This window comes from Epinephelus lanceolatus, chromosome 17 (genome assembly GCF_041903045.1).
Source record: "Epinephelus lanceolatus isolate andai-2023 chromosome 17, ASM4190304v1, whole genome shotgun sequence".
In the NCBI taxonomy this organism is placed as follows: Eukaryota; Metazoa; Chordata; class Actinopteri; order Perciformes; family Serranidae; genus Epinephelus; species Epinephelus lanceolatus.
This window is the reverse complement of record NC_135750.1, coordinates 30821958-30838455: the sequence shown is the minus strand read 5'-3', so window position 1 is coordinate 30838455 and position 16498 is coordinate 30821958. Positions and strand designations below refer to the sequence as shown.

The 16498-nt window shown below is 39.8% G+C and overlaps 1 protein-coding gene across 2 annotated transcripts; it reads right to left on the bottom strand.

The window, feature by feature from the left end:
- Positions 1-1406: 1406 nt before the first annotated feature.
- Positions 1407-15536, bottom strand: sgpl1 (sphingosine-1-phosphate lyase 1). Of its 2 annotated transcripts, none has more exons than XM_033613389.2 (14): positions 15379-15536; positions 11336-11501; positions 10585-10652; positions 9182-9329; positions 8968-9047; positions 8617-8745; positions 8437-8525; positions 7005-7113; positions 6817-6915; positions 6581-6727; positions 5769-6007; positions 5519-5665; positions 5300-5420; positions 1407-2473 (listed from the first exon to the last, which is right to left on the bottom strand). In XM_033613389.2, exons 1-14 carry the CDS (start codon positions 15388-15390, stop codon positions 2336-2338), a joined length of 1692 nt encoding a protein of 563 aa, XP_033469280.2. In that variant the 5' UTR covers positions 15391-15536; the 3' UTR covers positions 1407-2335. The 2 variants fall into 2 exon arrangements, with proteins under 2 accessions (XP_033469280.2, XP_033469279.2); XM_033613388.2 differs by lacking the exon at positions 15379-15536 and adding an exon at positions 12937-13078 and having other exon boundaries at positions 2189-2473.
- Positions 15537-16498: the final 962 nt, after the last annotated feature.

Sequence of the window (16498 nt, the reverse complement as noted above, 5' to 3'; positions counted from 1 at the left end):
CCGCAGCTTTGTCCTCCCCATGTGTGTTTGAAAGACCAGTGGACCTTAATGATTTCACTGTTATGAAGCCAAATCCCTGAGGATGTTACAGACTAAATCTTCTATGGACATCATGAGTTCAAACCTCTGAAGGCACAGAGGTGAACGCTCATTATTGCTACATTATGTCACCAAACTGCAACGACACAATTTAGATTTTCTCTTACAGTCTGTGGTCACTTTCACTTAATGCTTAAAGAGGAATTTGCATTAAATATTTTTATTCACAAGAGATTTCTTGGCCATTCAATCACCACAATTTTTGAGGATATTTCTCGAAAGCAAACAGAATGAGTCATGTTGGAAAAGTCTTTTTTTGCATGGGCACAGGTTTCTACACCCTGTCACTGGGTATATGATCTGAAAATGGATGGATGGACACATGATGAGTTTGAGGACATTAAGTCCTGTCTTATTTAACCAGGTGCTGACTAGAAGATGGAAAAAAAACTACATACATTCATGTCTAATCTCTTTTTGAACTGCTCAGTATGCAAAAACATAAACACTCACAAAGAGGACTCACAAATTAAGTGATTAATAAACACCCAGTGGTCGCACAAATGGTTAAATTACACTAACAACGCCGATATGCTGTCATTCAACACTATGCTTCTGATGACTTATCTCTTAAACATTTATAGCAGAGCATTCCCATTGGTATCACTTCACAAAAGGAAAAGTTATGTATTGCACAAACATGGAAATAATTTCATGGAAATACAATGTCAACAAGCAATATTAAGAAAGCAAAGAGAACAAGACAAGTTTGTTTTGGTGTTACAGAATGCATCGCTAAGTTGTCAACCTGTTAGTAAATGTGTAAGTATCCTGCTGAATGGATATTTACTAAATATATGCACATTCAGACAGGGCAGAGAGTGGGTTTGTCCCAACATAAAACTATCAAATCTGTCAGTCTGTGGATCTAAAACCGCCATCACAGTGGATCTGTTTCCTTTCAGTATCAGTTTATCTAAGAACACTTTAGTACAGTTTGTCAAATGCCATAATAAGTTGATGTTATAAATGAAACAAAAAAAAAGTCGCCCTGTTAGAATACGTTTCAGTGGATGAATAGTGACATTTGTACTGAGTAGAAACTGAGGTAGATTGAATTAGGAGACAAATGATTAAAGCAAGGTGGTACACAGGTGACTCTACGGAGAAAGTATTACGTTTTTTGCTTCATGACAACATACAGTAGACAAGGGTCGGAACAGTCTTCAGTCCAGTCTGTTAAAAGACGTTAAATTTCACTGCTTTACTTAACAAACCAGCTTCTGTGTGGAAGTCCTTTTCCAAATCTGAAAAGCGATCCCAAAAATAACCAAAGTGGTTAATAAAATTTGGATTCCACAAGCTGCTTTTAAAGTATTCATGGTCTGGTTAAAACTTCTCCCTTATTTAAACTTTAAAGACAATTTTATTGAATATTAATGACATTAAAACTCCCATTATCTGAATCACTCTCCCTCTGTCTACAAATCCAACCATGATAGATGGACCACAAATGCAGACTTAAAACAAAATGAATGTCGTCATACTAAGTGCTAACAAACAAAGACATGCATGTTCATGCTTACAGACAAACTTCTAATCATAACATCGGAATTTGTTGTTTCAAGTGATTCACAGATAACCCTGATATGTTCTCGTCAGGCCATTGCAGTGCTTTTACATTAAAAATGCTGTCTTCCAGAGAACTGCTACATGATAATGATAACTTTCACCTTCAGCCGGCCTCCATGTGTAGAGCCATTTTAAAGCAGTACATCAGGTGTCATGCTAGAGGGCAGCACAGCGTTTCTAAAAAGCTTTCAGTGGTCTGTGTTTTTGCGGAGTCATCACAGATAGTGAAGTGGTGATGGCAACAAGCTGAAATGTTGCGGCAGTAAAAATAAAAAAAAGGAATGGTTTTGCTTTGTAATCAGTAGAAATTATGACAGACATATGCATTTAACAAAAACTAAAATTGAAATGAACTTTTAAAACAAATAAAAAACAAACACACACACTTCCACTACATTAACAAAATCAAATGAAAACACTAAAACTCGTTTGGAACCAGTCATTTTTTCTCTGTGCCACTGAGGCAAAGTGTTACGAGCAATTTCCCTCTGGGCTGATTAAAATGACAATGGCTTGTGCTTCAAAAGATCTTTGCAGATGTTTTCCATATGGTGTAGGTATGCAAGATAAGGCAACTGTTGAGCAATTAGCTCAGTGCTCTGGGAGGAGGCGAGCGTGTTTCCCTGCGTGCGGTGGGGTCGGGCCCTCCTGGCCCGATCCTGCCTCAGTGGGCTTTGCCGTTACCGTTCATGTGGCTGACGTTTGACACCTCAGTGCTGTAGAGACAGTCCAGGAAACCTCGGGAGATTTCCGTCACCATGGATCTGTCTGGGATAGACTGGGCCATGCCGTAGATTGCTCCCTGAAACAACAGGAAGACACAGGTGAGTTCACAGGTGCACAGTAGCCAAAGAAAAACACACACTTCATTTACACTTATAGACTGTCACCAGTCTGTGGTGTTGGTGTGGTGTGCTGAGAAATTCAGGAAATGGTTGATGATTTACTTTTCTTATAAACCTTCCTTCAATAGTTGCACTTCCTTTATTTTTTTCCTACATCTCCCAGCATACCTTTTAAAAACCCACAGAGAACAGATTTCCTCTGAGCTGTGTATACCGATCATCCAAAACATTACAGCTACTGGTGGGTGAAGTGAATACCATTGATCATTTGCTAAAATCCAGTGTTCTGCAGGAAAACCTTTGGTCCTGACATTCATATGGACACCACTTGACGTGCATTGTAACAAGATAATCAACCTTATTTACTGATTGGTGTACATATATTATAGATGGAGAGTCACTGTGTTTGCCCAGTGGCTGTAGTCAGACAGTGCAAAATTCCCATCAGACAAAAGCAGGAAAAAAAGTTAATATTTATCGATGTCACTGTTAATCTTTGTCTTACTTCAATTCCGTAGATAACCATGCCCTAAGTTTCCAAACTACAGTTCCCTTAAAGCTTTGGGGGAGGTAAGCATGAAGTATGATTTTATATGGAGTTAATAAGCAAGATGTGTGTTATAACTTGACAACATTTTTGTGTCAATATTTGAAGGATGCCGAGTTAGGTATTAGCAATGTCTGTGTGCAGTGTACCCACAGATGTACAGACAACTATCACTGGATTATTTTTAGACTGAATATAACGTTAAAACCTGACGATTCTCAAGCAAGTTCTGGGGTTATAATGAGATAAAAGATAAAAGATTTATGGACCTTTATTCATGATGGATACATGGCAGATATGATGATATTGAAAGTGTTCTACACACTGAATCAAATATGTGTTTCATATCTGTGTGTTCAGAGCTGACTGAGTTATAACTCAGAGAAAGACTAAGATTTTTGAAAAAATTGTGGCAATCAGGTGCTAACAGTTTTAAGGTACCTGAATTGTCTCCATGTGCTGTGTCCTGATGAAATAAGTGAAGTAATTGTCAAATAATTAATGAAGGAAGAAATAGTACACTTCATAAAGAAATTTAAAATAAACTCAAATGTGTTAACTAGATTATTTATTGTATACTGATATTTTTATATTTTACTGTTATTTCAGGATTTTTTTTCACTGAGATTTTGGTTCATGTGTGGCCTCTGTTCTCTTTTATTCAACTGAAGGTGACGCTTCACTCACAGATGTGCTCGTCGGAAACCTGACTGGCACAGGGCAGGTTTGTGCATGTTGGGTGGAGTTTCCTTCCATTCAAAACTGACACACCAAACAGCACGTGTTGTTCAATTGACAGGTTGTGCAGCACAAAAACAAAATGCCACGTGTACCAACAGCAGTATAAACAAGAGAGACTGGCAAACATATTTCACATGGCTTGTCATCTCACACTTGGCTTAATGACAGATGCACTGGTTGAATACACAACAACACACTAACAGGATTCTCTCCTTTGCGTTCTTTGATTTCCTCCTACAGTTTAAAGACATACAGGTCAGCTGAACTGGAAACAGTACTGTAAATTGACTGTAGGTTTACATTTTTCAGCAATCGTCTGTGTGATAGACTGACAACATGTTGCTTCAAAAGATAACAGGAAACACTATGTGATTGTAAAGATCAAATCAAAATGGTGAGTTATAGAGTCTGAGCTAACATCACAAAGTGTCATTTACTATTATTACTTTAGATAGACTACGATATCATACTCTATTGTAGCTGCACTGAAGGTATTGCAGTCTTTTTTCAGCATTTTTAAAAATTAAAAATAAAAATGTTATTTTCGAAGTGGGGACTTAGTCCTTAAGATCCTGCAGGGTGTTATACAAGTTAAGGTAACTTAACTTGTTAATTTTTCAACCTGGACCCTATTCTCCCACGTATTTGTGTGTAAATGACTAATGGAAACAGTTTTTTATAATGGGTCCAGTATTGCACGAAAGCGCTGCAGCTGGCAGCTACGAAACAGGCTATAACACGACAACTCAAGGCATATGCACACCATCAGATTCCGTCCACTAAAAGTGCTTGTTTTTGTCACTGACAGGCTCAGATTGGTATTCTAAGTGTCTGACAATATTATGTAACGGTTCCCTACAGAGGCAGACCTTGTTGTTCAAGAGTAAGATTATTTTTGTTTATCCAGAAACAGCCCCAAAAAGGCTATAGCAAATTAAACTAAATTAAACATTACTTACATCGTTGTAAAACGCACGTCATTCAAAGTCCACAGAAACAAAATCAAACTCAGAAAACTCATCTCGTTCCTTTTTCCACTGTTCCACAAGCACCAACTCTGGTTAAGTTGACATGAACCCTTAATTCACCCAGTTAGATGTGAAAACATGCTGGCTCTATACACACTAAAATTACTGTTTATATAAATGGAGTGGGGATGGCTATTTTGGGGCTGTTTCTGGATAAACAAAAAGGATTAACACTTACACTTACTCTTTAACAAAAAGGTCTATCTCCTTAGAGATCCTTGACATAATGTTGTCAGACTAATTCTAATAAATTCACAAAGCACTCATTCATCTACTTCTTTAGTGCCATCTTTTTTGGTGTCCTTGTATATCTTGAGATGAGATGATAAAACTCCCTCAGCATGAAATCAAATGTACACATAGCTGTTCTTTTAGGGATTACTTACATATGAATGTACTAGTTACACATACTGTATATTCAGTGTATGGATGCAAAGTCAACAGGTGTGTAAGCAGAGCTGGCTCACCATTCCTGTGGTTTTCTCTTGGGGGTTCTTGAGGATGATAGCAACCTGCTCTTTGACATCACGCACAAACCGATCAGCAACGCCCGGCTGTGTGTGCAGAACTGTGCAACAGATGTGGATGCTGTAAGAGAGAGAGAAGACCATATAGTTGTTACACTACTGACTTATTTATCATCATATTACTTTTTATTTCAATTGATATATTTTTTTAATATGTACCTGGATGGGAACTGCAACGTGTTCAGATTCCAGCCCTTTGACGTCAGCGCATTAGACAGACGGAAAATATCAAAAACGTCTGAGCCTATTGCCACCACTGACACCTCTGGATCCCCAAACACAAACACGCCTTTTATCTTGTTGATCCTGTCAATCAAAAAAACAACAAAATGTAATTTAAATGTTGGACGTGACACTGTAAATGAACACATCTTCGCTGTTTGACTGTCGATACGCGTGAGTATCTCACTCTTTCTTGATTTTGCGTGCTGTGCTGATGATCTTCTTCGTGGCATCGATGTATCCATTCTCTCCCATGTGCATCATGGTCGCCCAGCAGGCGGCAATGATTCCTCCAGGCCTGGAGCCTGCAATGGAAGGCGAGGCGTAGATTCCCCCCTGCCAGTCAGGAGCTACAAAGTACTGGTAGTGACGGTACTTTTTATCACTGTAGAGGATCACTGAGGAACCTTTAGGGGCATAACCATACTGGAGAGGAATGCAGGGACACAAACACACACAGACAATGCAGTATGAGAATAACTATAAAAGTATGGCCTGGAGTCAGTTAAGATTGCACGCTTCTTTCTGCTCAGTGATAAAGTGAGTGGGTGTAGTTTGATAGAAAATGGCTCACAACAAGGTCTGTGGATTATCTTGAGTAGCCAGGTCATTATTTCTGGAAAGTGAAATTGCTGTTAAGTTGTTCAAACGTATTCTTTGGCGCTTTGAGCACCACAAGCACGAGTGCCATTTGGTTCCATTATACTGGAAAGAAGTGAGACATCTCTACGGCCTTTATCTCCAACACACAGCACCTCACACCAAAACAATCTAGACTGATAAATAGCAAACAGAAAGTGTTTTTTGTTTTCCGGGTGAACTGTCACTTTAAATTCCATGACTATTACTTTGAAATGTCTATTTCTTGGATATGTCATATCATTTTTTTTAAAACCTTGTGTACTTGTTTTTTTTAGTTTGGTAAAGAACAGAACAAGAGGTGAGTATGTAAGCCTAAAAGAAGCACTGGTTTGAAGGAAATTAAAAACCACTCCTTACCTTGTGGGTGTCTGCAGAGATGCTGGTGACACCTTTTACCCTGAAGTCGAACGGGGCGAGTGGGTAACCAGCCTTGGCCATGAAGACAATGAGAAACCCTCCCAGACAAGCATCCACATGCAGTGGGAGGTTGTAGCGCACAGCCAGCTGGAACACACCAAGGGAAAGTGTCACAGATTTGACTTCCCTGTTTTCATCTCAGACCCGTTCTAGAGAAAAAATGTATCACTTCTGACCTTGGCTACTTCCTCAATGGGATCCATTATTCCATGAGGAAACTGAGGCGCTGAGCACACAAGCATGGCGGTGTTCTTGCTGATGGCTCTCTTCATAGCCTTGAAAAAGAATAAACAATATGGGAATAACTAGTGTCTAAGAATAGCAGTCAAGTAGCACATACTGTTTGTATCTACTGTATTCTCACCTTCACATCTACTTTCATGGTTTTCTTGTCGAGGGGAATGTGAACAAGCTTCATCCCAAAGTAATGTGCTGCTTTGTCAAAGGCTGCGTGGACGCTCACAGGTGCAAGACTGCACAAAGTAGAAAAACACAAAAATAATGTTAGTGCTTTTGTGGAAAACGCAGTGAGGAACAAGTCTTCAAGTAATAATCTCCTGTAAGGTCGCAACACAGTGGTGATTAAGTCTATGGCCCAGTGATTTAAGTAATGCAATATATTTATATTTGCAGTTTTGTCGAGGGCGACATTTTTTGATAAAAAAAAGCTTTGTTAGGTTACTGCAAATCGAACACTGCAGCTTCACATTAAAACTGGCCAAACATGAGTTTACTTATTGTGGAGTTGTCACAGGAAATGCTTGTTTTTCAGCGAGTTTTGCCCTTTCCAACATTTTTCTTAAAAAAAATTGCCTGTAAAACAAGACAACAGTCATTTCTGTCACTTTTTGACAGTGGATCTGTTTGAAGTGTTGCAAGGAGCAACTGAACAAGGAAGAGCAGCCACAGTGGGCTGTTAAAGACAAAGAGCTGCAGGCAACAGGCTGCATACCTAAGACTGAGCAAGGTAACCAACTTTTACTTTTACTGTTCCCTGCTGTCCGTAGACTCATGCTGTGTGCAGTGTAAAATCAGATCATGGTTGCTCAGAGTGGTGGTACAGAGCCAATTATTGGCTGACTTTTTTTTATTAAAATTACAGTAGTTTGTTTTGTTACCTCCAGATCTCTGTGACGTGTAGTATTTAACCACATGCACTGTTACCACCAGTGCATGTGGGTGAGTGTTGCAAAAATCAACCAGGACTAAAATCTTTAAGACTGCCAATTTAAAATGTCTTGTATTCATTCTCTTCACTGGCAAGACCATGATTAAGAACAATACTGCCATATCATGTTATTCATGGTTGACAAGTACAAGAGATGAGATACATTTTTAATTTGGCGTTAGAACTAAAGGAAGCTGGCAAACTGAATTTGTCATCTGGGCAACACTTCACCAAGTTAAACTGTAGTCATGGCACCACTATTGAGCTTGCAAAAATCTTGATTACAGCCAAAAAATGTGTCACACTGAAATGGAAATAAGAAAATCCTGTACCCTGTTTGAATGTGGAATTACTAATGCTATACCACCAAAGAATATCACACATTGGTTAACAAACAAGAGTGAAACCTTTAACAAGGAACAGCAACCGTTCATAGATTAAATGAAAGACAATCCTCTGAACCTGATGTAAATTTGTTGCTGCAGTACAAAAAAAACACTAACTGCCCATAAATAGTCCCAACCAAAACCTCCTCATGGCTATACTAAGACCTGACAAAGATAAAAGCACTGAACAAAAAAACAACTCAGAATTACTCATCAACCATATCTCATAAACCTCATCTTACATTTCAGGGTATTTGACACCACGCTCATACGCCATGTCTCTGTACGCCTTGCAGGCCATCAGGATGCTCTCAGTTCCCCCTGAGGTAACCTGGACACAAAGGCAGAGAGTTGTCGAAATGCTTTGGATCCATCCAACCTCAGCTTAGATGATTTTTGAGCATATGTTTATGAAAACTCACTGTGCCACAGGCATTCGGTCCACCATGGAAAAGTGTGCACGCCATTCTGACAACCTCTGCCTCCATCTTTCTCACGCCAGGAAAGATGTCTGGGTGAAGTGGGTTGCTCCACGCAAAATCTCCATATACCTAGGAACAAATGGAAAGGAAAAGAGTGCCAAAAGAAGTTAAGATAATTAGTCACACACACACCAGGGTCACAGTTGTCTCTTTTAAAGGAGTGAACAAGAGTTGTTTGTCAAAAAGTGCAAAATAGAAACAAAAAACAACTCATTCAATTTTACTGTCGCCAACACCAAAATGTATTCATGTGACTAATCTTGCTTGGAAAGTCCAGAGAAAGATGCATACCTTCACCAGGAGATTAGTCAGTGATTCATCTCCCCAGTATACTGCACCGGAAACACATCCTTTCTCCCACTGCACCTCATCTGCAATGACACAAGACATTACTTTTCAATATTAAAAGAGACCTCAAAGTTTCCTATCAGTAATGAGGACTAGAAATCCTCTACAGGAAGTCACCTATACAGATAATGGAGCTCAGGGATGACTGATGACTTACTCAGAGTCTCGTACTCTCTGATTTTGTCCAGCACTTGGCTCTGTGAGAGGCCTTTAGAGGGCAGCTGTTTTGTGTAGCTCATCCCCTCCTTCAGAGTACACAGGCTAGCAGACATGTCATCTAGAGCCTTGTTGAGCTGACTCTGAATCTGTCATAAAAAAGAGGACAGAGTTACTTTATAGGCATCGACTGTCTCAGTATGCAGTAAGAACAACAGTAAAGTAAAGCGTGTTATTACACGGCTTTGTTGAATACTTGGTTCTGATTGGTCATTTATGGCATTCTATGGTCTGTAATTTCCGAATAACAGAGCGCTGCTATAAATAACAGACTGTTGCTATGGACACAGTTCTGATCATAGACTGGTGGAAGGTATAAAATCATGTTTGAATAAATTAAATTGTTTTAAAATCTATATTTTGTGTTACAGTATTGATTTCTTTAGTAGGCAAACATGTAAAAAGCGAGGTAACGTGAAGCCATAGACTGTATAAAATACTGGGCATAGCTTCGGTGATGTCGCCCATTGGTTTGTGGACTCCCGTTTTGAAGCCTCCAGACTGGCATTTTAACCATCGCCATTTTGGATTTTTGGAGCTGGAAGTGACCATATTTGGATGAGAGGATGGCGCTTACCTTGCCATCTGACAGCTTGGTTAGCATGTTGCATTTACAGCTATGATTAACTGTGAAAATGCTAATGCTATTTTTTGCTAGCTTTTTCAGTACAACACTGAATTTTTTTATGCGACCAAATCATTAAATTAACTTTGAGGGACTGGAAACACACTGATGTTGCAGCAGCTACAGGTACATCGATACTCTGTATATCTGGGGTTACACCATGGTTACGTTATAAAACTAAAAGGCACCCATCTGTAACTCAAAGTGGCCACGCCCTTAAATATGCGTAACTTTAAGCCTTAATAAGATTTAAATGGGTGAGTTATATAAAAATTCACCCAGGCTGTAAGTTGGACATTTTAACATGGAGGACTAAGGGGGCTGACACGCTATAGGGTGATATAAGACCTGTATCACCCTGTCAGGGTTCATTTTGCAATAATGACCTGCTCGCTGTACATTACCCCTAACTTATTCCCTAAAATAAGGGAATGTGAGGTAACTGTGTTTCAGACTGAACATGACAACATGTCCACTGTTTTATCAACAGTCTGTGTAAATTTTTGATAAAGCCCGAAAGTGAGCTCTCCGTTGGTGACATAATGACCAGAAGTAACTGAATGTTATCACCAGTGCGTGATGTTAAGTGTGCCAAAGGTCTGACCCCCCCCCTGCACGCTGTACTCAGTCATCCAAGAGTGACTCATAAGAGTCTTAGACGCCAGAGTCAGTGCACATCTGCTGGGAAAAGAAGGAACACATTCACCACTGATACTTACTGTTGCGCCAACAAAGGGTATTTTCCTGATGAGTCGAAAGCACAGCTTCTTGATTCGGGACGGGAGACCTATTAGCCAAAAACACAAGGCTGCAGCTGTGGTGAAAGGCTGGCACACAATCAACCACAAACATTAAACAGCTGACTATGACCTATAATCACGCGTCAAGACAAGACGTGCTCAGTGAAAATCGGAGCCATATTCACAAAGCATTTAATGCTGACCCTGAAGGCACTGAAGATGTGCAGTTTTCTTCAAAAAGCCTCAATCTGACCAACATTCACTCTCTAAGAGCTGAAGTAGGACGGGCAGAGCTGACCTTGTTGCTAAGGGATCCAACCACTGATTGACTGATAGCAGATCTAGAAAGTCTTGTTGATTTGAAGGTATTCACTCAGTCAGACATACAAGAGGAACAAGTACTGTGCTAGGAGATAATAACTGTGGAGCACCAGTGAAACTTTAACAAAAGGTTTTTATCAAAAATCTATTCACGTAACTGCTCAGACCACATTTTAAGATACCATCCAGTAGATTATCAGTAAACCTGACAGTTCAGAGAATATGACTACAAATTAGAGTATGGCAGTCAAACTCACTCACTTTTAACATGGCCAAATAGGAGCATTAACTCAAAAGCTTTGTGAACATGACTTCTACAATTTTAGGAGGCTGTTATCTCCTTTCATGTCTCATCATGTCTGATTTAGTCCCTGTTCTCTGCACCCATGCATCTCGTGTGAAAGATTACTTTCTTGCTGGAAGAGAAAGCCTTTGATCCAGACCGCTCCCAGTGTGGTGAGGACAGTCGCTCCAATGATCTGCCATGGCTCCAGGTCCGCACAACGCAAGTTGACCTGCCGCTGGCCCTCCTCCAGGTACAGCAGGACCATCTCCTTATACACCTCCAAGGCACTCTGGACACAGACACGCATACTGTATGTTACAACATGGTTGCTTTTAATTAAGAACACAAGAACCTTAGATCACAATGGAACTGTTACAAATATTTGTTTAATGTAGTTTAGGAGTGTTTAAGAAAACACTGATACACTTGAGTATGGTGGTATTATTTTTTGTGATATTGAATCGATTCTAAAAACACTACTGCTTTTTATGTAATAGTTAACATGCAAAGATTTGTGGCAGTGATCATTTTGAGTTGTTGACAGCAGTGTTGTAGTGTATCTTCTGCCATTTCACTTTTACCAATCCAACATATAAATGTATCACTAACATGTTACAGGGACTGTGATAAATACATAAGCAGATCTCACTGTTCTGACTGTACAAAAAAAGTAAACTTTTTTACTCAGATTTTATATATATAGTGGTGTGTTTTTACACTATGACAATTTTCCTAAGATTAGACTGAAAAAAAAATCTCCTTGCTCACTATATATTGAATTGTAACCCCTGTATCGTGATACGCATCACATCACCAGATTTTGGTCAATGCACGGCCCTATAATATATACTTTGCAATGATGGGGAAGTCGCCATTGCATACTCTATGTTGATGCTCTGATGAAGGTCGAATAGACCGAAAGTTCAGCAATAAAGTGAGACACAGCATAGATGTAAGTGTGTGGAAATCTTTTTCTACCAATTTGGACTCATTGATGTTTTCAGCACCATGCCAAGAACGAGTTGGGTGGAGCAGTGGCTTTTCTGCATACTCTATGCTGATGAAAGTCTGACATTGTTTGACACCATCATGACCATTTCATTTCAAAATGAGGCATAGATTCAAATTCAATGAATTTTTACTAGGTTTCTTACGACAAGATGTGTCATCTGTGTACCTGCATTTCAAATGTTCCTGTGTATCTATCTAGACATTAAATTACAGTAATGCACCAGCATATCTGATAAAGTACTGTAAAATCAAGCCCTAAATCTCGATGTGCAAAAGATTATTCAATGAGTCAGTGTGACTGCATGACCTTTTTGGAAATGCCTTATTGCTCACTGAAAAAACTACAGTACAAGTATGCTAGATAAACAGTGAAGTAGAAATTACAGCAAAGAGAAATTTGTCTTGAATTTCACAAAACATACACACTATGAAACAGAAAAATACTCAAAATACATCAACTCACTAACGAAACAGTAACATTGTAACTAGTTACTTTTAGAGACAAGTAAGCTTTCAAAGACCCTTCCCCCAACACGTGAGCATACTTTCACAGTGAAGTTAAAAATATCTATGTCACCAAAGTAATTATAAGTCAATAATACATCTCTCCCAATTTAAGACGACTGTATGCAAAATATTGAAAATCCAAGTATGATTAACGATGAATACGTGTATCAATGCCAATATCACAAATCCCAAAACTAAGTACTTACTTCTGGAGACATTGTCAGACCTACAAAGTTCAGCTTCCCCCTCACACTAATAACACTGTCAGCAGCAGAGAGTCATCTCTTCCTTCTCCAGGTGAGAGTGAGAGAATGCTCTGAGCTGCCTAGACAACTATTACCAGACTCCTCCCTGCACCCAAACCAGCAACAACACATCCAGCCTGCGGGGGGATGTTTTGCAATCAATCATGATCACACATGACAGGAAGTTCGTCTCACAATAAAAGAACTATGACTGATATTTTGCAATTTGCACATTTATTTCCATGCCTGATCACCAAAAAAAATGCAGAAATGTTGTCAGTCTGAATGTCAATGCAGCAGTTTTCACAGACTGAGAAGATCAAAGCCAGCATGAATCACTGCAAAATCACAGTAACAGACTTATAAACGCTATTTCATAAGTGCAACAAAATTATCTTTCCATTATCTTTCTCCACACTGGTGTTTTTATGACACAACAGCAGGCAGCTTGATAACGAGGAACCTTGTTTCTTCACCTCAGCCACAATCAGATGGAGAAAAGCTTAAGGTTCAAAATACAATATCTTAAGTAATCCCAGTCTGCGCCGCCTGATATAAACATCCCATAATAGTTCCCTTGCGCAATTGAAACGCTGTGTTCATTATGTTATTCAAAGCATCATCCGCTAACAGGGGAAACTGGTACATAAAGAGTTTTTTTTTTTTTTAAGATATTTTTTGGGCCATTTTTAGCCTTTATTTGATAGGACAGACAAGTGTGAAAGGGGGAGAGAGAGAGGGAGTGACATGCAGCAAAGGGCCACAGGCTGGAGTCGAACCCAGGCTGCTGCGGCAACAGCCTTGTACATGGGACACCTGCTCTACCACTAAGCCACCGACGCCCCAGGTACATAAAGAGTTTGATGATGATAATAACAAGGTATTTTTAGTGAATGAGGCTTCAGTGGAGGGCTGTCAGCGAGCTGCAGGAGTCCGCCCCCCTGCCCACACTGCAGCTGTCATACCTGCCTGTTTGGATAACATGTTCTTATACAGGTTTGGCCAGATCAGCTGCATAGAGCTGGGTAGAAAGCAATGGAAAATAAGCCATTAACATGTTGACTGGGAGGCTTGACTTGAGCTTTCATGACCGGGATCACGTTTGTATGTGCAGGTAGAGTGCAGGTGAAAAGCCCATCAGAGATTGCTGTCATGCAACTGTCATAAAGAACATATTAAACTGTGTTATCTACAGTTGTGCAAAAGGCAAGTCTGCCCCTTCAGATACTGGCCTCTCTCTGTTACCCAACACTTTTCTGTCTATATTTCGCCCCCAGGTCCGCCCAAACCATTCAATGCTATCTTTGCCTCAGGAAAACTTACACAGAGTCCACACAAAGACACTTGTACCAGTATTGTCCGATGCATTGTTGAGCTGTGGACGCCCATTCCTTTGCTCCCCCTCATACAACATTTGACTATTCTGTAAGGAGAGCTTTTGTTGTCTCAGAGGGGAGGTCATGTTCTCATGGAAATGTACTGCGTGTGAGGTTGCGGCTCCTGGATACATCAAGGGAAAAGCGACTGCAAGCACAACATCACAATGGCTTTCAGTCAAACAGAGATCCAGAAATCATTCAGGGGGAAGTAATTACAGCTGTGGTGTTTGCTTTAAATGTCTACAAAGCCTCAGGGCTATGGGGACAGGAACTGGCATTAAAAGCGTAATCGAAAACAAGCTATTTGAGTTACTTCTTCTTTCTCTTCCTTGAACTGATCAGGAGGAGTCCCTGTGACAGACAGCTTAGGGGTTAATTTTGCACTGACAGCAGATGTGTATCAGACGAGCTGCCCCCTGGTGCTGAGTCTTCAGTCTAATGTCCACTATAAAGAAAACTTGATTCTGCTCCTTTAAGGAAAACCCCACAAATCTCAACAGCTCTCTGGTGGCAGTACTGAGACTAGTGCTTTGTTTAAACTTCCTGCAGGTTTAACATGAACAGGATCTCTAATTTTAAACACTGGCTGCTGCAATAAACAATAGGAAGGAGCTCTAAACTTTACAACCAGGCACCACATCAAAAAATAAATCAGATTTTCATTTAATGAAAGGGTAACATGAAGCCATATCTAGGCAGCACCATTGTTCACTTTTTATTATAGGTGTCTGAAATAATACTCTGACTCCTCTTATGTAAAATGTCTCATTTCAGGAGCCAAAGTATCAGTGTAGGTGAAGTGTTTCTTCATAAACAGCCATAAATTATGTGACGTAAGGCTTTCTTATCAAGGGTGACGGTCAAACACTGTCTTTGTGGACTTGGAGCATCCCTGAGAGCAAAACAAGTCGGCTCATTAGCTCACTTCACTATTGATAAACAAGTCTTCGCCTCTTAAAGCGTCTTGTAGCAGCACTGCCGCCGTCCTCTGATAAAAACAGACTAAAAGTGAAGCGACACTCACCCAGTAATCCATGTTGTCGAGGCAAACTCTCACCGAAAGCCCTCTTTTTGTGTCTGCTACTCAGGAAAGTCACCTCCAGTAGCCTGCTTTGAGTCTTCCGCTCTCATCTACATGCTACTATCAAACACAGCAGCAAGCTAACCCTGATTCAGGAAGTAATCAGCAGGCTCATAAAGCTGCGCGCGGGCTGAACGTGTAGATCTAACAATGCTGTGGCGGAGTTTGACTACATGCTCACTCCCTGTCCGCGTGACACCGCCTGATTTGTAGATCTAGGAGTAGAGAAACAGGAGCGTAGCAGTTTTGACGCTCACAGCCGGATGAGTTAGCAAAGAGCTTATGCTGCGTTCAAGTGCTGTTCGAAAACTACAACTGTCTGCCGTATCGGTGACTTTATTCACTAAAAATCAGGGAGGTTTTTCCACATAAATGGTGAATTGTGACATCAAAAATATTAATAGTTTTTAGTGATTAGTACTGAGTAGAAACAGAACCCTTTGCAACTAATATCATTAAAATTTAGACAATACTGAGGTACTTGTACATTTCCATTTTATACTTAGGGACTGTTCTTTACTTATTAGTGGTAGTGGAGGTTTTTTTTTTTGTTTGGTTTTTTTTACCTTCCACAAAGCTACAAATATTTTTTCTTGAGCCTCCCTGAGTGACTGGTGGGAAATACATGACCCTCCCAAAAAGTTGAAGACCAAAAGCCTTGCATGCTGGTCATTTAGTGGTTTAATGGTTTATTTTTTGCCAAATTTTAAATGAGACATGTAGATTAGAGTGATTTTGATGAAATATCACTATTTTAACCTTTGATTGTGTTTGTTTTTTTCTGACAAAAGCATTTGTTGCACATTTTTCCCCCACTTATCCTTTTTATTGATTTGTCCACAGAATACATTCTTACATAGAAACAAATCCCAATGAGTCCGTCATTGCACTTCCAAATTTTTGTTCAGCCACACCACTTTCTACTTCCTCACTGGTCTTCTCAATAAATGAATTTTGAAACCAAAACTCCAGTTACATTATCAAGCAAAGGTAAAAACTGGTTAGGTCTGAGTTCTCAAACAACTTTCAAAGCCACTTTGCCTCTCCTCCAGGATGTCATAAT

Coding starts and splice junctions, on each gene's coding strand:
- sgpl1 (XM_033613389.2), bottom strand. Junction 7,114..8,436: donor GGTGTCAAATACCCTGAAAT/GTAAGATGAGGT, acceptor TACTTTGTGCAG/TCTTGCACCTGTGAGCGTCC. Junction 5,421..5,518: donor ACGTTGCAGTTCCCATCCAG/GTACATATTAAA, acceptor TCTCTCTTACAG/CATCCACATCTGTTGCACAG.